This window comes from Sceloporus undulatus, chromosome 1 (genome assembly GCF_019175285.1).
Source record: "Sceloporus undulatus isolate JIND9_A2432 ecotype Alabama chromosome 1, SceUnd_v1.1, whole genome shotgun sequence".
In the NCBI taxonomy this organism is placed as follows: Eukaryota; Metazoa; Chordata; class Lepidosauria; order Squamata; family Phrynosomatidae; genus Sceloporus; species Sceloporus undulatus.
The window spans coordinates 74,398,124-74,420,657 of record NC_056522.1 but is presented as its reverse complement, the minus strand read 5'-3'; the positions used below and the strand labels follow the sequence as shown (position 1 = coordinate 74,420,657).

Genomic DNA, 22,534 nt, shown 5'->3' with positions numbered 1-22,534 from the left:
ATCACTGCTTTCTGACATATGTTAGTTTTATCCCAGAGCAGGTTTTTGACATAAGGTGGTGGCTTATTCTCTTCTATTCCATGACTTTCTAGCCATCATGTGTGTCTTACTCATTGACATCTGACCATTCTATGGGATCAAGTAGCTGTAATTTCAGTGACATATAATCTTTAAGATCTAAAGTGTTAAATCCCTAGTTTTTTTTCAGCTGTTATTTGTAAAGTTGTAATTTTCTCCAAATTTAGATTATACAGATTATCATTAACAGTTTTTATTCACTGTTAACATCTTTCTGGTTTACATTTTGAATTCTTTACTACCTATTCTACTAGCTTAACTAGATCGCAGTAAAATTTTGCTCAGCGTTTTCCTGAGTGCATCAGCAATCTTGATATTCCATTTTTAATGAACTACCTGTATATGGATCTACATGTATATGGATCTGTGTTTTTACCTGGTAGTCATATAATAAATCTTGCCACATACTAATTTCCAGCCTGAGGGGGATCTGTTCCGGACCCCACCACATAAGGGGGAAAGCACGTAAACTTAAGCCCCATTAGAACTAATGTGGTTCATTCCCACGGTATGCACCTGGCACACCCCATTGCTTCTTCCAGGGTGTGGGAGAAGTCTTTCTGACACAGCTTCCAGCACATGACGCGCGCGCACTCTATGACTAAAAGGTGCTAAACTTTCATTATGCCTAAATCCTATTACTACTATGCAGTGTGACAAACAAAATTAATCCATAGCTAAAATTTGTCTTATACAGTTTTATATTTTAAATTGATGTCTGTTAGGATGCTTAGACATGTAACATAGAGACTGTTACATTGCCAAACTTATCGTTTTTTATCTCTTTGTACATTATATTGTGGTACTGCATCAATATTGGTTGAATGAAAAAGCCTGAAAAAATGGCTATGGCTAAAAAAGGAACAATTCAAGCATAACTGCAAATCTCAACTCAAAGAGGCTCGGTTGAAGATACTATGAGAGTTATAGACACTAATATGCTATTACAGTGGACCCTTGTTATACGCTGGGGTTTGGTTCCAAGATCCCCCACGTACAGTGGGTCCTCGCCTTACGCGGGGGATACGTTAGGCGAATTCTGCCTATGCTCGAGCCCCATTGGAAACAATGAGGCTCATGCGCAGCGGCGCGGGCGCACGCAGGGTGCAACGGGCACGGGCGCCCATTCAATTGAATGGGACGCGCTGCCCCTTCCGCCCCACGCGCGCCGGCGGCTTTGAGCGCCTATGCTGAAAGCCGCCTATAAAAAGGCAGCGTATGGCGAGGACCCACTGTATAACAAAATCCATGGATGCTCAAGTCCCATTAAATATAATGACATAGCAAAATTGTGACCCTTATAAAAAATGGAAAAATCAAGGTTTGATATTTGAAATTTATACTTTTTTGGAACATTTTCAAACCGTGGATGCTTGAATCCGTGTATAAGAAGGGCCAACTGTACTTGAAGAAATTAGAAAAATAAGACAAGAAATGAAAGAACTGAGTCAGAACATGAAAGAAGACTTAAGGCAGTCTAGGCAAGAAACAAGAGAAGAAATTAAAGAGTCCAGAGCAGAAATAAAGAAAGATTTGAAAAAGAACTAGATAACTTCAGCCAAAAAAAATGGAGAAAATGACATTAGATATATCTAAAATGCAAAAAGAAGTAGAAAGTATAAAAGATAAAACAACTCAGCTAGAAAAAAATCTCAAAAGAATTATGTCAAAAACAAGAACAACAACAAGTAAAACAATGGACTAACAAACTAAGATATAGAGAAAGATGCATAAAATTACAAGGAGTTCCAGAAAAAAACCCAATGAAGACCTTTTTACAAGAATATTACCATCACTAGCTCAATTTATTGGAATAAGTATTGAAAGAATGGAAATGAAATTAATAACATTTTTAAAGTAAACTCCATTCAAGCAAAGGATCGAAAGATTCCTCAAGATACAGTTATTCATTTTATTAGGTCAAGAACAAGAGACCAGATGATGCATAAAAGTTATGATTCCAAATTTATGATTGAAAATAATGAAATTAACATATTTAAAGATATTCCTCCACAGATACTGATGGAGATCGAAAGGTACAAATTCTTAACCGAACTATTGAAAAATCTAAAAATTGACTTCAGATGGGAAGGAATTGAAGATCTATCTGTTATGTATAAACAGAGAAGATGCAAAATTGACATTATTGAAAAAGTAAAAGAGAAAAAGAAGATGAAAGAACAGACAGGACACACCAAACAAGAGAATGGAGAGTGAGGAGACATAACAAAAATAGAAAAGAAAATAATGGCCTGTTACAGACTGCCAAAATAAAGCTGCTTCGGGTCTCTTTGGAGGTATGGTATTTAAATGATGCATGGGTCCTAAGAGTCCGGAGGTCGCGCCAAAGCCACACTCCATTCCTAAGCACTGGAGTGCAGCTTTGGTGCAGCTTCCGGATTCTTAGGATGCATGCATCATTTAAATAGCATACCTCCAAAGAGACCTGAAGCAGCTTTATTTTGGCAGTCTGTAACAGGCCAATAATAACTTAACACAAGAGACAGATACAAGAAGTGGGAAGAGAGGAGATCAAGAAAGAGGATAACGATGAATCTGAATGAGAGAGAGATCGAAAGTGAACTGGAAAAGATGATTACAAATAATAAAAGAAGCAAGGATAAACAGGAAGAAGAACAAGAGATATTAATAGAAATAAAAGTATAAGACTACAGAAATAACCACAATATAGGACAAAAATTAACTCATTAAGCAACTTAAACAAATAAATAAAGGGGAGGTTGGGTTGGCACATTAAAAATAAACAATAAACTGTGTCAAGAACAAATCATGGCCATAAGCATAATATCTTGGAACGTAAAAGGATCATACTCAAAATACAAAAGGAGCATAGTATTTCACCAGCTAGAACAACTTAAAGGCAACATAATCTGCTTACAAGAAACAAAAAATAGAGATAATGAAACAAAATATATTTTAAAAAAACAAAAGGCTAGGATACTGCCTTGAATTAATTTCTCCACCTGTGTGACGTATTATGTTTTTTGTAAAACATAACTGGAAAAGAACATTAGTGATCATACGGAGTGAAGATCATTCAACTATGTCTACTCAATTCCAAGATAGCTGTCCCCTATCTCTTGTAGTGGTTAGATTGAGGATGTTTTAGAGTAGGAATTGGCAATATATGCCCCCAAGATATTGTTGGACTGTTGGTCAGCATAGCCAATGATGAGGAATGCTGGGAGTTGCAGTTCTAACAACATTTGGAGGGCCATATATTCACCTCTGTTTTAGAATAAATGATTTAGTCACCAGACGTCACAAAGTGTGAGACTTACTGTCATATAAATGTGTTCAGTATCAGACTTTAAGGATTTCTTGTACAGTGCATCCTTCTGTAACTGTGGTCTTTCTGTATTGATATCACCAGGAGCTAAGGGGCAACATCAGAGTACACTGTAGGATCCGTCCAATGTTACCATTTGATACTGCTCCTGGAGAGTCAGTCTTAGAAGACAGGTAATTTATTGCATTCCTGTGTTTATGTCAGCTGCTTCTCTGATGTCTTTCCAGGGACAGACTTTTTAATTTTCCCAAAATTTTCAACTTGTTAGCTTTAGTTTATCAGTTTCATTGGCTTCTGGTAGCACTGGAAATAGTTCTGGTGTCTGGACCAAAACTTTTTTTTGAGGCTGTTGGTTATCCTTGTTTTGAGTAACAAATGACATTTTTTTCTGCATTTAATTCAGTTCTACACTAATAATATTGATATAACTGATGACAAACAAAGTGACAATGAAGGCAGATGCTTTTCTGTATCATCGGATGGAATGTTTGTGTTATACTGCCTACCAAAATCTCCAGCCATATGGATTTTATTACTTTCAACACTGTTTCATTACATCACATGTCACTTGGCAGTATCCTAGATAGGTGATAGTGGGAGTTGGGGGAGAAGCGGCAGCTGCTTGTACTGATACTTCCTAAGCTGAAGCCTGCTACAGTTGAACCAGCTGAAGAAAAGCATTGATGCCCATTTATGTTTGCTTAAAGTATGTACTTAAGAAGGATATAGTTATGCTTAGATTCTCAGGCTGTGTTATGTGGTGGAGGCAAAGTTAAAATACTGTTGCAGTTAGAAATGTAATGATAACTTAGCAGAACAATTTACCTTTTCTATGTCTGAGCAACAAGATTGTTTCTAAGGCAGGGATTTAGCTGACTAGATAAGGACTCATTGTCTAGAAAAGGAATGAATGAGAAGCATGTGCAGACCCATGTATGGATCTAAATCCAAGCATGGAACCCATTTTGAGTTCAAGTACATTGTGATGTATAATTTGTGTATGTATTATATCTTGCTTAGCTTTCAGGTTTATCTAGTCCTACTTAATTCCTGCCTCCTTTTCTTCATATCCCTTCTATTTGCGAATAACAGTAGGTGTGGACCTAGAAGAAGAGAAAAGGGCTTTTTTTCTGGCCAGAGGAACAACATAGGTGGGGTAAACAAGGAGCACACAGTTTGGCCTGTGTTATGGATGCTATTAAGCCATGTTATTTTTAGCAGTTTTGGGCCCCTATGTTTCTTGAATAATATCTTTTCAACAATGAACCACCTTGAAGAATGAAATAAGGCCACATACTCACGAATCAGTAGAAATATTGGTGTTTTGAGCTCAATACCACAGTTCCACCTGGGCCTAAATGAGAAAATCAACTACAGCTGTTTTTTATGTGCACACTACCTGACTACTCCGTATATAAACAAGGCTACAGAAACTCTTGAGGTCATGGAAGAATACTATGCATTTTGATTGTTATTGAGGTTACCAATATTTCTACTGATGTATGAGTATGTCTCCTTAATTCCCCCTATGTTTCTTGTGCACTTATGCAACTCACCCTTGGGTTCTTTTGTGTAAATTGTTCATGTGCCTCCCCTCCTTACTATTCTTTTAATTTTTCTTTGAAAGGCAGAGAAACATTTCAGAAAAAGTTGTGCGTGCAGCTGATGATGTGAGTATCCTTAAGTATTCTTACATTCCAAATTAGGAACAGATTAAAGAGCCAGTTCCATGTGGAATAAGACTGAGCAGACATGGTATCCTTACTTTCTAGGAGCTTTGCATTCTTATGTGCAGATTTTCCTGTGTAACTGATCCCCTTTTTTCATCTGATGTGCTGAGGACTATCCCAGCCAGTACAGTTTTGAAGACAATCTGGCTTCAGTTTTATTCTGTGGTTTTTTTTCACATTCGCACTCTAAAATTTATTTCATTTGACACATGCCCTTCTCTTATACAGTGAACAGTGGTCATCCAGTTAAAGAAATCATACTGTCATGGACAAAGTTTGGAGAAGTGATATTTTGGATCAGGAGCTTGTTTGTATCTGTCCAGAGCTTGGAAAAGTTCCTCTTTAGACTCCAAGAATACCACAGTGAACGTGACAATATTGCCTTCTCTGAGCAAGCCTCAGCAGCTGCCCCATACATCTTCCCTATTATCATTCCAAGTTTCATCAATCTGGCAGGTTTTATGTCTATTTTATCTCCTGTTTGTAAAGCGCTTTGTAAACTTTTACAGCGCTATATAAATAAATAAATAATGATAATAATTAAATAAATCTGATTTCTTTTTTTGATAAAATTACCAGCTTGGTAGATGAAGGAAATACTGTGGATATAGTATATCTTGTTCAGTAAGGCCATTGACAGGGTTCCTCATGACATTTTTGCAAACAAGTTTGTAAAATGTGGGCTAGACAAGGCAACTGTTACATGGATTTGCAATTGGTTGTCAGGCTGAACACAAAGGGTGCTCAACAATGGCTCTATTTCATCCTGGAGAGAAGTGATCAGTGGGGTCCCACAGGGTTCTGTCTTGGGCCCAGTGCTATTCAACATCTTTATCAGTGACTTGGATGACAGAATTAGGAGTATATTTATCAAATCTGCAGATGACACCAAATTAGGAGAAGTATCTAACACCTCAGAGGACAGGATCAAAATTCAAAATGACCTTAATAGATTAGAAAGCTGGACCAATGCTAACAAAATGATACTCAACACAGAAAAATATAAGGTACTGCACTTAGGGCAGAAAAATAAAATACATAGATATAGGATGGGGACACCTGGCTTAAGGAGACTACATGTGAAAGGGATCTAGGAGTCCAAATAGACTACGAGCCTGTTCCCACTTGCGATTTACAACGCTTTAAAATACACCGGTATCAGTTAAATCGATTCAAAATAACCATGGTCTTATCCCGCTTTTTTTTCTTCGTTCTCATTTACCAATTGATTCGCTTTAAGTGATCCGCTTCTAGTCAAATAAAAACGGTGTAATATAAATAATCGGTTTTAGCTTATTTCGTTCCCACTCACCATTTTGGGGCTGTCAATCAAAGCAACGTCATCATAACGTCACTTTTAAATTTCGCGGTTGTTTAAAAGAACCAATGAGGAGGCGCTTAAAGTGCCTATGAGTCCTGCAATTATTCGTGGGGAAGGATGGTTGAGGAGAGAAAACTGCCCAAAGCGTTTTTGCTGCCTTGGAAGAAAGACCCCAGGCGGGGGAGGCTTCTGGCAAAGCGAATTTGGGGAGCCCAAGCTGTTTCCAGAGAAACTATGGGATGGGTTTTGCAGGACAGTCCCCTCTTCATGTCTCCCAAGACCGCCAGGGAGAATCTCTTCAGAGAGCCCAGAGATCAATGGGAGGCTTCTGGCAAAGCAAATTTGGGGAGCCCAAGCTGTTTCGAGAAACTAGGGGATGGGTTTTGCAGGACAGCATCCCCTCTTCATGTCTCACAGACAGCCAGGGAGAATCCCTTCAGAGAGCCCAGAGATCAATGAAGAGGCTGCTGGAAAAGCAGGGAGGGAGCACTCTTCCCAAAGATTCTCTTTCCAGGGTTGAAGGAGAAGGCAGATTCCGTTTGAGAAAGAGAGGGAGAAAGGCTTCTATTCCCCCCCCCCCCGCCCATATCAGAGCCCTTCCCGCCTGGGCGAGATCAATGCCCTCTCGCGAGAGGCTCCCTTCCTGCCTGGCGAGATCAGATGCCTCCGCGCGAGAAGGCTTCCTCCCTGCCGGGGCAGAATCAGTGCCCAAGCGGGCAGGGAATGCCTCTTCGAAGGAGGCTTCCCTTCCTGCCTCTCCTCCGTAGAAATGGGCTCTCCCCACACAGAGGGGAGGTTGCAATCCACCGGGGGAAGCCTTGTAGTCCTTGGCAGATGCAGGCGCTTGAGCAGCCGGGACTTCAGCGCTTAAAGCGCTGAAGAGATTAGCGCCTGTAAACCATTAAAATAAAAAAAAATCCTTATCTCTATGAAACCACAGCGGACAAAGGGGGAGGAAGCAAAAATGGCGACAGCCACGACGGATGGGACAGAAAGGGCAACTCCCCCAAGGCCAGCCCATCGCACTCCGCTCCTCCCATCCAGCTAACCCGATTTCAAAGGCTGTCGTTGCTATTTAAATGCTCCGGTTCCTATCCCGATTCAAGGGGAAAATGTAGGTTCGACCTTCTATTTTTTTTAACCCGCGTTAAATGACGAAAACACGAATCAAATTTATAAACCGCTGTACGATCGATTTCTAGTGGGGACGATTGCAGGTTGCTCTAGAACTGTTCTAGATTTAATTCGGTTTTCTAATAGGAATGATGTACCTTGGACGATTTGTAACACGGAGTATAAGCAAGTGAGAACACCCCCACAAGTTGAACATGAGTCAACAGTGTGATGAGGCAGCTAAAAAGCCAATGCAATTTTAGGCTTAAATAGAACTACAGTATAGTGTCAGATCAAGAAAAGTAATAGTGCCACTCTATTCTACTTTGGTCAGGGCCCACCGGAAACTGTGCACCACAATTCAAAAAGGACATTGAGAAACTGGAGCATGTCCAAAGGAGGGCAATTAAATGGTGAAGGGTCTGGAAACAATACCCAAAAGGAATGACTTAGGGAGCTGGGGATGTTTATCTTGGAGAAGAGAAGGTTAAGAGGTGATACGAAAGCCATGTTTAAATATGCTGCTCCAGAGAACAAGACCCGGAACAATGGATGCAGGCTCCAGGAAAAGAGATTCCACCTCAACATTAGGAGGAACGTCCTGACAGTAAGGGCTGTTGGACAGTGGAACACTCTTCCTCGGAGAGTGGTGGAGTCTCCTTCCTTGGAGGTCTTTAAACAGAGGCTGGATGGCCATCTGTCGGGGATGCTTTGATTGAGAGTTCCTGCATGGCAGGGGGTTGGACTGGATGGCCCTTGTGGTCTCTTCCAACTTTACAATTCTACGATTCTATGATTTCATCCATTGCAAGAAGACAGATGTCATACATATACAGATCCCTACAGATTCTATGATAGGCATGGATGCCCATTCTGCTTTCCTTGGCTAACATATTTGAGAGATTGGTTCATAGATTGGTGGTGTGTGAGTTACAGCTAATGAGTAATAAAATTTTAGTTGACACAAATTACTAACTGGTGTGCTTTGTCTGCCATGAAATCCTATACATGTGTACTTGGAAGTAAACTCTGTTGAGTTCACTGGGACTATTATTAGGTAAGGGTGTATAGAGGTGGAGCCTTAATTAATGTCATAACCCTGTTAAGGACAGTTTATGTCTATGATATTCTTTGTATGTTAAATACCAGCTACCATAGATTTGTTTGCATTATTTTTCTAAAAAAAAGTCAAAAGCCTACTTCAGTGAGTAAGCCTAAGAAAAGATTTCTCTGACTGATCTAGTTTCTGTCATCTATTTCACTAATCATTTTCTAGTACTTTCATGAGGAATGGGCTTCCTTTAACCTCACAGTAAATCTGAATGGTGTCACTCATATTCTAATTTTATTGCTAAAGCAAGACTGAGAAGTTTACTTGCCTGAATAAGTCCACACACAGGTTCGAACTAGGATTTCCAAAGTTTAACAAACAGTTTATTACGTCCATGCCCAAGTCCTCTTAATGACACACAGACTTTAATTATGAAACTTTCCCCATCTTCTTGTGAAAGTACAAGTATTTCTTTTTGGATGCCATGCCACATCTACCAGGCTAGACGAGTGGCATGTAAAGAGTTAAATGCAGCTGGCTGTGAAGGCTTGCTTTCAAGTGTAATAAAGGCACTTACTTTAAATCCACCAGAGCAGGAGAGCTTGAGAGCTGAGCTACAGATCCAGATGGTATTCTAGCATTAATTAAGCCTGTTAGCAAGAAATAAAATTTGAAAGGCATAACATGGTGAACTAAGATGGAAGTTTTAATCCTGGTTTTACTGTTTCATTTTCTTCGTGGCTGTGGTTTTTAGTCAGATACTCCATGTTGTTTACACTTAATATAGGTATGTAGCCAATTTTCCTTTTATGGTAGCATTTAAATTATAGTATTTAAAATATAGTGGAAGGGCAGCTTTTATGAATACCACATGTACATGTGTTGCTGCCTTATATTAAGTTATATCATTGGTACATCTGAGCCAGTACTATCTGCTCTGACTAGCAGTAGCTTTCCAACATTTCAAACAGTAGTCTCTCATCACTGCCTACTTGATCCCTTTTTAATGAGTGGTGTTGAGGATTGAACCTTCTCTGTGGAGAGCATGTGCACTGTCACTATGTTGTCTCCATATCCTATTAGACTCCCCTCCATTTGAGTTTCACTTTATTCCCTGTATAATGATTTAGAAATATATTCAGATCCATCTAATCTCAGGGTTCTTTTTTACATTACAGGTGTGGATGCTTTGTGTCACCTTTTTCACACTCTCTCTGTACTATGCAAGGAGGGCTTCTGTGTGTCTTTCCCCAGAAGACATACATTCTCCACACGTAGAAACAGGTTGTGCATCTCATTGAGAGGAGCACAACTTTGTGCCTTTCATTCTTTAAACATATATTTATTTTAATTATTTTGGGTCATTTTCCATTTCTGGGCTAGAAAAATTCAGCCACATCTGTTATCTTGCTTTTCTGGATAGAAATAGCTTAGCCACAGTTCTTTATGCTCTCATAACCTTTTATTGGGATTATTGCAGTGCATTTTATGTGGTTTTGCTTTTGAAAATAAATATGGAAATAGCTGCTGAACGTGAACAGTTAACAGAGCGCTATCAGAGAGCTTTATCCAGAGAGAGTGGCAATGATTGATTGTCTGTTCCTGGGAGAATTTGAAGGTGCTGGTGCTGATCCATACAGTCCTAAATTATTTAGGATTAGAATACAGTGGTACCCCGGGATACGAAATCACCGCCTTACGAAATTTCCGGGTTACGAAAAAAATCCATTAGAAAAAACTGTTTCGGGTTACGTTTTTTTTTTTTTTTTCGGGTTACGAAAAAATTTTTTGGTGCTTTTCGGCGCTTTTTCACACGGAATCGCGGCTTCCAGCGCTAGCGCCTATGGCAATTTCGGCTTGCGAAAGATTTCGGGTTACGAAGGGCCCCGCGGAACGGATTACTTTCGTAACCCGGGGTACCACTGTATCTGAAAGAACACTTTCCCCTATACCAGCCTGCTTGTACTTTTAGACTTACGGTAGAAAGGGACCCATCTCATTATAATACCAGTAGGGAAACATATCAGATGATTATGTAAGATAGGCCCTTTACTGTGGTGCTGCCCTGCATTTAGAACGCCCTCCCCCGAGAGGTATGCCAGGTCCCAGCTTCATTAGCCTGATGCCTAAATGTTAATACAGTCAGCCCGTGCCATACGTGGGCTTCCCTTATGCAGCTTTCAGCTTACGCTGAAGCTGCAGTACAATTTAATGAATGGCGCATGTGCACAGCATTGTTTTCAGTGGGGCATGAGCATACCCGGTTTTCCCCTTATTGGGGGGGGGGTCCAGAATGGATCCCCCAACATAAGGGAAGGGTGGACTGTAACTGTTTACCCAGGCATTTATGAATGAGTAGTTCCAGCTACAGTTAGCTTTGCTGCTGCTTGTTTATTGTTTTTAGTGGCTGCTGTGTATTTAAATGGTAGATGTTAACCACCTTGTTTTTTGTGCCATTTGGTTATTTCTTACTTTTTGTTGAGTGACCTCATTTGACCTCAATCTAATGTCATTCATCATCAGTATTTTCTCTAAAGATTTTTTTTTAAATAGAAATTTTCCATGCAATTCTTGGTTAGAAAGTTTGAATTTGTGTATTAATTTATTTTGTTTCATGTTGACAAGTAGAGTATCCTGGATTTCTAGGTTAGCTGCTGAAATAAAACACAACAGCCCTCACTAGCTCTTCCCCAACCTATTGCCCTTTGGAATTTTACATTGATTACTAGCATGCTGGCTGAGGCTGAAGGAGCTGGGCGCTAAATCTCTTGGAGATGACTAGGTTGAAGGATAGTAGCAATTGCCTGTCCAAAATTTCTTTAACGATTTTAAGAATGGAAAATTTACAAAAGGAATCAAAAACTGAAAGCACTGAGGCAAACCCAAATAATAAATAATAATAAATATTATTTATTTTCCGCCTCTCCGTACGGATCAAGGCGAGTTACAAAACAACAAACAATGGCTACCATTTCTGCTCCAATTGCTTTTGTCTCTGAATCCTCAAAATATAGATGAGAGACCATTTGCTCTAGAAGTTATTTTGTGTGTAAGACTTGGGAGACATAGGTTCATTTTCCTACCTAGCTATATCAGATTTGTTGTTAACTGCCCTCAAGTCAGCCCCAACACATGGCAACCCTGTGAATGGGACACTTCCAAGCTCCTGTCAACTGCCCTGCTCAGGTCCTGAAGGCACATGGCCGTGGTCTCCTTAATTGAGTCTATGCATCTGATGTGTGGTCTCCTCTCTCTCCACTGCTTCCACCTTTCCTAGCATTATTATCTTTTCTAGTGAGTCATCTCTTCTCATGATGTGGCCAAAGTATTAATTTACTGGGTTATTTTGCAACAGTCACTCTTGCAGCAGGCAGCTTAACCTGTCTCACAACACTGTTGTGAGACTAAAATGGGATCAGGGCATTTTGCCATCATTTGCCATCAACCTCATTTTGAGGTTCTTGGATGCAGTGTATAAATGTGATAAATATATATTCTTTCTATATATATGGCTGCCTGTCTATCACAAGAGGATTTGGTATGCAGAACCTTCTGTTACGTTGGTCTACCCCTTATCTTAATGTGATAATCCCACAAAAGTTATTGCTCACTAGTGCTCCCGAACAGCACCGTCACCAGGCCTTTCCCGCAGTGGCGGCAAGAAGGCAGAGCCGCTGCTCTGGAAGTGACGATGGGTGACAGTGCGAGAGGCCTAGAAGGCCTCTGGCCCTGCTGCAGGAAAGGTCCGATGGCGGTGCTGTTGGGGCCAAGAGGCCTCCAGTACCGCCATCGGGCCCTTCCACGGCAGCGGCGAGGAAGCCGAGGCTTGGCCTCCACCGCCACCACTGCCACCTGGATTTTCCCATGGCGGCGGCGGTGAGGAGGCCAAGCTGCTGTGCCGGAGGCCTTCAAGGCCTCCGGCACAGGCACTTGGCCTGAAAGGTAAGTAAGAGGAAGGGAAGGGAGGGAGGCTGGGAGGGAAGCGAGGGAGGGAAGGGAGGAGAGGAGGGGAGGCCAGGGACTTTTGTTCCCAATCCGCCATTGGGAACAAATTCCGGTTTGCCATCTGTAGATGCTCAAATCTGTGGATGGCAAATCCGCGTATAAGAAGGGCTGACTGTATTAGCCTGTCCTGCAATATAACCCTATTATGACCAATTCTTTTCTTATATTTTCTTATACAATCCTCCAGTATCTCACCACTAACCCTAACAAATATTACAGTTCAGGGTATAAGAATCCCGCAAGGCTCTTCTATACCAACTCTGCTTTAGCCCCGATGGTGGTATTAATGAACAGTGCAGATTTATTGAGGATTAATTTATGGTTGAAAGCAAGTAGGGTATGTTTCAGTGGTGAATTGTGGCACAGGCTTGTTCTTTCTCTGCATTGTTTAGAACTGTTTTTATGACAAAATTTCAAATGCAATATGATTTGAAAACTTGGTTGAACCAAAATTACTTCAGATTTGGGAAGGTCTGAAAACTGTTAAAGTCTGTGGTAAATAAAATTAGAAACTGTTTCCAGTCTATTTATTTAGGAATTCTTGCTTTTAAATTTGTTAGAGGAGAAAATGATCTTTCCCCCTTCTAGATTCTTGTAAATCTTGGCCTGAGAACTATCACTTCGTTCCAGAGTCTAAAAAAGATTTATGTTTTTATTACAAGTAAAGCACTGTATTTCATTTCAGTATTTGAGATAATTCATTCTTTTAAATCCTCTTTTTTAAAAAAAATAAGGATCATTTTGGCTACTGGTATTGGAGCTATGAGAGGATGGGAAGTCTGTGGCATCTCCTTGCTTTACTGATTGGTTCTCAGAATGAGAAATTGATTTAATCAGTTTAAAAGAGCAAATGTTTAGCCTTCCTTTTCATTTTTGTTTTGATTTGGTAAAATTTGCTTTGTAGTATTTTTTCTTGGCTTACTTAGAAGAACCAAAAAAAGTAATTAATACTGTCACCTAGCCAAGTTTTGAAGCATATTTATTTATTTATTTAGGTATTTATATCCCGCCCTTCAGCCCTAATGGCTCTCATATGGTATGACTGACTGTTGTTCATTACAGTTTGTCTGTAATAGACATTAGTCCACTCGGTCCAGCTTTGAAAAGGGAAATATATTGGCAATGTGCCAGCTTGACTCAGCAAATGCAGAATACTGTACCTTTGGAGATGTGTACAAGAAAAGTCTATCTCATTTCACAAGAAACTCGTTGTTCATGAAAAAGGAAGGAATGTTGGCTTTGCTTTGAGAAACTCCATATTTTGCAGAGAGTAAATTATTATATGTAGTTGCTTTAGTTAATAAATTGATTAAATGATCTATAAACTTGAACAGTAAAAGATAGATGACATAGGGTCTGGAAGACATAGGGTCTGGAAACCATACCCTATGAGAAGAGAATTAGGGAGCTGGGTATGTTTAGCCTGGAAAATAGATGGTTAAGAGGTGATATGATAGCCCTGTTTAAGTATTTCAAGGGGTGTCATATTGAGGCTGGAGCAAACTTTTTTTCTGCTGCTCCAGAAAATAGGGTCTGGAGCAATGGATATATAAACTACAGGAAAAGAGATTCGACCTCAACACTGAGAAGAACGTACTGATGGCAAGAGCTCTTTGACAGAGAGTGGTGGAGTCTCCTTCTTTGGAGGTCTTTAAACAGAGGCTGGATGGCCATCTTTTGGGGGTGCTTTGATCGTGAGTTCCTGCATGATAGGGGGTTGGGCTGGATGGCCCTTGTGGTTTCTTCCAACTCTGTGATTCTATGATTCTATCCAAGACCACAAAACATAACCAAATTTCAAAAAACAAGAATTTGGATAACAAACATTCAGGGTCAACCCAAGTCATCTTGAGCCAAGATGTTTGATATCAAGTTTGATATCGATATACAAAACATCACGATAATATACAAATTATCATCAGACTACACATTCCATTTTTTAAAAGAGAACTTCATTTGGTGTAAATGCATGGTTGGGCAATTCTGGCAAGTACATGATGCCAATTTTCTGCCCCAGAGGGTTCCCAGTGATTGTACCACAATGAAAAAGAGCAAAACTAAAGGTGGCAAAAACTCTACTTCTAGTTTTTAAGAATTGTAGGGGTTTGTGTTTGGAGGTTAGGGGAAGATGCTTCCAAACAAAACAATCCCTTTTGTTGCTGCTGCTGCTGCCAGAAAATGGTCTATTTTAGAAGTTGGGATGGGCCAGGGGGAAGCATGCAGCCCCAAGACTACTTCACCCACCCCAATACATTATACACATTTACTCAGAAGTAAATCCCAACTATAATGTGACCCTCACTTTCTAGTACCTTTGTAGTGCTGTTGTACCTATTTCAATTTATTTGTAAATTATACTCAGTGTTTCATGATGGTTAGTAGGTTTATTTTATTTAACTGATTTTTTATCCTGCCTTTCCTCTGAAAAGCTAATGTGAGTTAGAAGGTTCCTGCCTCATCTGTTTTATCCACATAGCCCTCTGGAGCAGGTTAAATTTAGAAGAAGTGAGTATACTGGGCTCAGCCAGTGATCTCCAAAGCTGCATGTGGATTTCAACCTGCATCTCCAAAATGATTTATTGAGATCAAGGCCATGATCTCTTGGCAAGGGAAAGCCAATTACCAGTGCAGTCTGGGGACAAGTCTACTCAGATGCAGCCAAAACAATATTGTAGTAGAGTTCAAAAACAAAAACACCCAGTTATTGGTATTGGCAATGCCCTGGCTGCTTTTCTCACTCAACAGAAGCACAGACGTAGTTGATTCATCCAAGGTTCTGGAGGCTTTATCTTCAGTTGCAATGTGTACAGTGTAATACAGTATATACACACTCTCCCCTCTGTCAACTTCCAACCAAGTGATTTGATGTCTGCTCCAAACAACTCTCCAAACAAAGCCAACTAACCCCTATGTGACCAGTCTTTTGGTCCACTTATATAGAAGGTTGGTTCTGAGTCATTATTCAGTGCCACATAACTTTGCCTCTTGCCATGTGCTTTTGACTCAGCAGTCATTGGTTCTTCCATGGAATATATGTCACCTCTCATTCAAAATATTTTTCTGTTGTTTCATGTACAACAGAAACATGGTCCTATGTAAAAGAAACAGTGAAACAAATGTTAAGCCATGAGGCAACTTATTTTTAGTGATAATTAAATATGCACCAGCATAGGCTCCTAGATCGTGGAATTCTTTCCTGCACAAGGTTCAATTGGAAAGAGTTTGTGATGAGGTCATGTTATTTATTTTTAATCATGATCAGTGTTTTATACTGTTTTAACCTTGTTTTTAATTGTACTGTTATTTAATTGTGTCTCTCTGTGTGGCAGCCCAAATTAGGAGTTCACTGAACTCCCTCAACTCTAGCCTGCAGCCTTTCAGAACCATATATTGAAGACAGGATATGGTTTATGGCTCTAGCAATTTGGAAATTCTTAAACATCCTAATTTGTGGTGAAGCTTAAACCATACATTTTCTTTTCATTTAGCCTCTAATGATATATATTTTAACTGTTACCACTCTTGTTTTCTCTTAGGAAACTGTCATTGTAAAATGTAGCCGCCCAGGTCATGCTTTGATAAACAAGACATTCCAGTACGAAAGGTGGGTGGTCTTTGGAATGATTGTGGCTTTGCCTTAAAAAAATAAAATAAAATAAAATGAATTTTAATAGACATCGATAACAGATCTCTTACTATTACAAAGGCTCCTGCAATTGCAAATTTCCCTTGAATTCATAGTACTTAAAATTCTAAAACAAAATAGACTTCTGACCTTATTTTGAGGAACAGGGAATTAGTTTATTCCTCTCAATTTCAAAAACATTACATCTAACCAATTTCTTAAGTTTTGAATAATTCAATAATAAGTAACTAGAATGAAAAGGCAGCTATTTCCAAGGCATTAATGGAGGTAAGATATAAAAATTATGTGTGTCTTTGGTTATTACCCACACAACTTGATCACTTCTGCGACCAGAGTGTTACCCAAATCTATTTATTTCACCACTATCTCATAGAGCTGTAATACTCAGAAAATATACCCTAACAGCACAAGATCATACCATGATTTCTGAACATACAAAACTGTTGCCTCCTTGGTTCCTTTAGTACTGAGATGATGTCCATCCTTCATAAGAAGTCTACAGTACATGGATACTTTCTCCATGGTATAATAATAATAATAATAATAATAATAATAATAATAATAATAGGATTTATTTATATGCCGCCCAATCACTGGGAATCCAGGCGGCTTACAACAGAGGGGATAATAGACGGTTCCCTGCCCTCAGGCTTATAATCTATAAAGACACGACACAAAAGGATAAGGGAATGTTGGGGGGGGCGGGATCAGGTCCAGCAGTTCTTCTCTCCCTCTGAGGTCTGGACCAAGGCAGATGGACTAGAGGGAGGGCTCTTTTTCTTAATCGAGGCCAGGCCCAATGGTGTTCCTTTCACTCCCTCCCAGGCCAGAAGATGACAGTTGGAAGGAGGGAGGGGAGGGCTCTTCCTCCTCAGGCCCAATGGCGTTGGGCCTGTCCTTTCACTCCTTCCTAGACTAGAAGATGACAGTTGGAAGGAGGGAGGGGAGGGCTCTTCCTCTTCAGGCCAGATGGGGTTGGGCCTGTCCTTTCACTCCCTCTAAGGCCAGAAGATGACAGTTGCAAGGAGGGAGGCGAGGGCTCTTCCTCTTCAGGCCCAATGGTGTTGGGCCTGTCCTTTCACTCTCTCTAAGGCCAGAAGATGACAGTTGGAAGGAGGGAGGGCTCTTCCTCTTCAGGCCCGATGGCGTTGGGCCTGTCCTTTCACTCCCTCTAAGGCCAGAAGATGACAGTTGGAAGGAGGGAGGGGAGGGTCTATGTAGCTCAAGTCCAGGTTATTAGATGGATCATATCTCCCCTATGAGCCATGTTCATATCTCCTGGGGTGACCCTTTTCTCCGTCTGTCCACCTTTATAGGCATATTTGCTTGGGAACACAAGAGAGGACCTTCTTGCAGGCTACTTCCAGGCTCAAGAAATTTTTTTGTACAGGGGTAAAATCGAGGCTTTTTGTTCTATCTTTCTGTATGCAGGTGAAGATATTTTTGATTTAACAGGGCTTGAAGGACTGATTGCTTGAGGGAAAGTACCTTTCATATTGTATTATTTATATTTTTATTTTATTGTTTATATTTAATGGTCATGCTTTTAACTATTTTTAATATTATTGACAGCTTAATTATATTTTTAACTTTGTATGTTTTTTACAGTATCTATTTTAATTTTTATAAGCCTGTTTGAGTTCCTGGTCTGGGAAAAAGTGAGGATATAAATATAAAAAAACTAATAACAACAACCCTGTCTCCATCTGTTCACATGAAGAAAGTAACAAGTTCTCTAAAGTACAAGTCAAGAAAATACTGCCAGTTCAGAATGTTATAGAACAGTCCATATGTGTGGCAATATATGTTTAGATACCCCCTCCCTGAGGGTTAAATGGTAAATTCCCTTAAAGAATGTAGTTCTTGGAAGTGTTTTCTTTTTCTTTTCTTTTTTTCAATGTTCCTGCACAGCTTATTCTTTCAAACAGTAAAGCATATGGTTCTTATGAACTTCATATGCTTATTTTTTAGCAGCTTTCTAAATGGAACTAATAAATGTCAAAATACTTGATTCCATTTCAGAAAAAGAAATGTCAGCTTTTTATACTTTTAAAAAAAACTTCTAGTGAAATAGTCAAGACTGTTCTTAGAGATTTTTGTTTTTAGGTAAAGATCAGCATTAAAAAGCAATGTAGCTGGAAGGTGAGGACATCTGTCATTTTGCACAGTCAGATCAGCCTTGGGACTACCTTTCTTTTATTATATATCTGATGCAAGAAAGCAGTTGGCACAAAATGAAGTTAACGTGCCTGTTTGCATTTCTCCTATAAATGCCAGTCAGACAGATCTCTAACGTAGCAAGAGTAATTAATGTGACCATGCAAGCACAATGATATTTACAAGCTTCTGTTATTACCATATATACTCGACTATAAGTCAAGAAATTTTTGCCCCCAAATGTACCCCAAAATCCTGGTGTATACACGGGGCAGTGGGGTCCTCTAGAGAAAGCCCAGCTGGAGTGACGCTGGGAAGGGTGCACGTTCGCCCCTCGCAGGCTTCTCCTCAGCCGGCCTCCCTTCTCATGAGGAGGAAGCCCCACTAAAGAGAAGCCTGGGAAGAGCACACGTTCACCCCTCACAGGCTTCTCCCCAGCCAGCCTCCCTCCTCATGAGGAGGAAGCCTGGCTAGAGAGAAGCCTGGGAAGGGTGTGCGTTCACCCTGCAGCCTTCTCCCCAGCCAGCCTCCCTCATGAAGAGGAAGCCCAGCTAAAGAGAAGCCTGGGAAGGGCGCCTGGACTTATCCACAGGTATTATTATTATTATTATTATTATTATTATTATTATTATTATTATATAAAAATCCCCATTTCTGGTCCCAAAAGTTGACCTCGACTTATACATGAGGTCGACTTATACACAAGTATATAAGGTACTTCCTGATCTTTAATAAAATAACTGAGACTTCATGGGATGAAAAATAATTCATTTTTGTGAAGGAAAATGTCCCTGTTAAGTAGTGCAGCAACACTAGGTACACAACTACTACGGTTGTTTAGGATGTCTTAGCATTTTCAGTTGATTATCTGTACCTGTCAAGTTATTGACTGAGATCAACTCTACAGATCCATTTTCTTTCATCACTTTAAGGAATCACATAATAATGGGATAATATTTTTTCTTTTACTTTTGAGATTACTTTCCATGCTATCTCACAGTGAGATCCAGATGAAAACAGATCAGGAGGAGGGGGGGGAGGTCACGCACATTTTGGATCATAGGCCAATGTGTTTGAGAGATTGTGTTTGCCCATGATGAGAATGGATGTTGGGCTGTTCCCATCCTCAGTCCTTTTGGCTCTTGAAAGGGGGATGAGGAAAAAATCCTGAAATATTCATGCATGTCCCCATAGAAGACATTGATTAGTATATTATAAAAAAGCATTGGGGTGGTCTCATTGTACAAAGCTAATTGTACATAAGCAACTCTCATGTTGCTTATATCAAACACTGATATCCTTCTCCTTGTATATCTTCTGAATCCTTGCAAAGTGCACTGTGGATGATAGCAATGATTCCTTAACCACAAGCCTCAGAATTCCTTCGAAAATCTCACAAGAGAGTAGATAACATGGCACGTATGTGGACATTGAAGCCAGAGTCCAAATACTGTAAGATGCTTCTGTTTACTGACAGTAGAACAAAACCAGTAAAGGAAAGTTGTTGTTGGATACAGTACTTTCAAGTCATTTCTGACATATGGCGATCCTAACTATGAGGGGAAAGGCATTATTGGGATTATTTTCCATTGCCTTCCTACAGTGCTGACAGAATGTGACTTGCCCAAGGTCATCCACTGAGTTTCCACGGCCAAGTGTGGATCTGAGACCCTGGTCTCCCAGAGTCGTAGTTAAATACTCAAACCACTATATTATGGCTTGTATGGAAAAACTGAATGAAAATTATTCCCCTGCCTATCAGACATATGTATAATGCAATCTGAGCCATATCTCTTCACAAAGGAGGCCCAATGGGTTTAGTTGGCTTTTCTACATGCAAGTATTCCAGCTTTTAAAAAGGAGTTTAAAAATATGTTTGGTGCTGTTTTGCTTTCTCTCAGTAGAAATAATTCACCAATAATAACATATTACTAGGTATTAGGAGTACATAACATCAGAAAGGGATACAGGATGGGCTAGAATCTGAATTCCAATTGGGGAAAAATTTGGAGATTGTATTCCAGCAGTGGAAGTGGGCCAGAGCCTACAAATACAGATTTCAGTTTCATGCAAGAACTTTCAAAGTATCTAAACTGCACAGCTTTAGGCCTATATAAGATTATTTAAAATTCCGTATTTTAAAAACCTCTTTTACAGAGTGCGTGATCCTATTTTGTTTTATTTGTATGATTTGTGTTAAATTGTGCTTGTTTTGAGTTTTAATTGCATTTTTAGTCAATCTAATGGTGAGCTGCCTTGAGTGCCATTTCTGAGAGAAAGACAGCAACAAATGTAAGAATCCAACAAATAAAGGGTTGTATTATCTCTAACAACTATTCTAAGATACTAGCCTGAGAACTAAAGTAGCCTGAAGTTTCCCCTATATTGTAGTTACAAGAAGATTGCTAAGCAGCCTTATTACATTGCAGAACAAAGTGTGTTAATATTTCTAGTGAGGGAAGTGGAAGGAGATAAGCAGTTTCCATAAAGGTTTCTACCAGTAATCTTGTAATGTGATCTAGATTGTATAAGGCAGGCCTGCACCACATATGGCTGGAGGCTGCATATGGCTCGCCAAAGGATTTTGGGTGGCCCATGAAGATGTGGAATGACTTCAAGGCTCCTCTGCTGCTCAACCTTCTCCTGAGGAAAGGGCCATGTGGAGGAGGGGGAAGGACAAATGCTCTCCCTGCAAGGCTCCTTCACTGCTCTGCTTTCTCCTGAGGAGAGGGCTGGGCAGAGGAGGATGAGGATGGAATTAATATTAATATGTATTATTATTAATTACTAATAATTAATATTAATTAATTAATATCTAATTAAAACCGATCTGCAGCCCAAAGAAGTTTGGCCTATTTTAATTTTGGCCCCTTCCTACTGCCAAGTTGTGCAGGTCTGGTATAAGCACTGCCTGAAGATGAGACATGTCTCAAAAAGTATTTCACTGTTCAGATCTGTTTCTCTGATTATTCCGTAATTCATCCCCTTCTAGCATTCTTTAATTAAATAGACTCATACAGTTAAAACTATGTGGCACCCTCCTCCCCTACTACACTCATGTCCTGTTTGTGGGCTTCCCACTGCAGCAGCTGGTTGGCCACTGAACAAAATTCTGGGCAAGGTAAACCATTGGTCTGATCCAGCAGGGCTATTCTTGTCTTCTTATGTCCTTTGACAGTAGACACCCATTGCTTGGCCCAGGGGACCTATTTAAATTTCTGTTTGGAAAAAAAGGAAGATTTAATTTCAAAATGTATATAATTTAATTTTTTTTTAAATTAATGGGATCACACTCCAAGTACATAGTCTAGAGGAGAAGAGCATGAAAGTATCTGCTTGTTAAAAAGAAAGAAAGAAAGAAAGAAAGAAAGAAAGTATCTGCTTGTTTAGCTGCAGCAAAGAAATTTGTGACATGCTGATTGGTGGTTTGGCCAGCCAGGTAAATGCTGTTCTAAATGGGGTTTCACTCTGTTTAAAATAAGGAATTGTGTAGTCCACAAGTTGTGTGCATTTGAAAGGCCTTATTGATAGAGACATCCTTGTTATGGAACAAACTTTCTAGAGAAGTTTGCTGCCTTCCATCTTTGGAGTCTGTCTGTGGCCAAGTGAACATGTTCTTGTTCACCTAGGCCAGACCTTTCATGGTGGAGTAGTCTGGGTCTCTCAGTTTCAAAATTGTGTTTTAACTCTGATGTTGGTATGGATTTTATTTTCTGTTGCTGTGTTCATTTTGCTTTTGATTTCATTGATATCTTATTTTGTACTTAAATCTTCCTTATGCTTATTTATTGCAAATCACCACAGAGCATTATGTTATGGAATGGCATACAGATTGTTTTTTTTAAAAACAAACTATGATTTAAAATCTTGTATTCCTATTTTACTGTAAGAGCTAACAGTTAACAGGTATAGGAGACAACATTTTGTTTCCCCCTTTTTAAAATTATGCTTTTACCATTTTAGTTTGAAGGAAAGGTCTGTGGAGCTCAAAAGATCTTTTTTTTTTTTTTTCTTTCTGGCATCTCCACCAAACACATTTGGTCCTATAAAATGTATCTTAACTTAGTCTGCATTTCTAGAAATAGCTCAGATTTGAAAAGGTCCTATAGGCTTGGCACTGTCC

The 22,534-nt window shown here is 39.7% G+C and overlaps 1 protein-coding gene across 2 annotated transcripts in view; it reads left to right on the top strand.

The window, feature by feature from the left end:
- The window catches only part of KIF25 (kinesin family member 25), a 67,265-nt gene that overhangs the window by 18,097 nt on the left and 26,634 nt on the right, over nt 1-22,534 (top strand). For both annotated transcript variants that reach the window (XM_042439771.1, XM_042439779.1), the window contains exons 6-8: nt 3,473-3,561; nt 5,016-5,058; nt 16,145-16,212. In XM_042439771.1, coding sequence (XP_042295705.1) covers nt 3,473-3,561; nt 5,016-5,058; nt 16,145-16,212 — 200 coding nt within the window. The remainder of the gene's footprint in view (nt 1-3,472; nt 3,562-5,015; nt 5,059-16,144; nt 16,213-22,534) is intronic.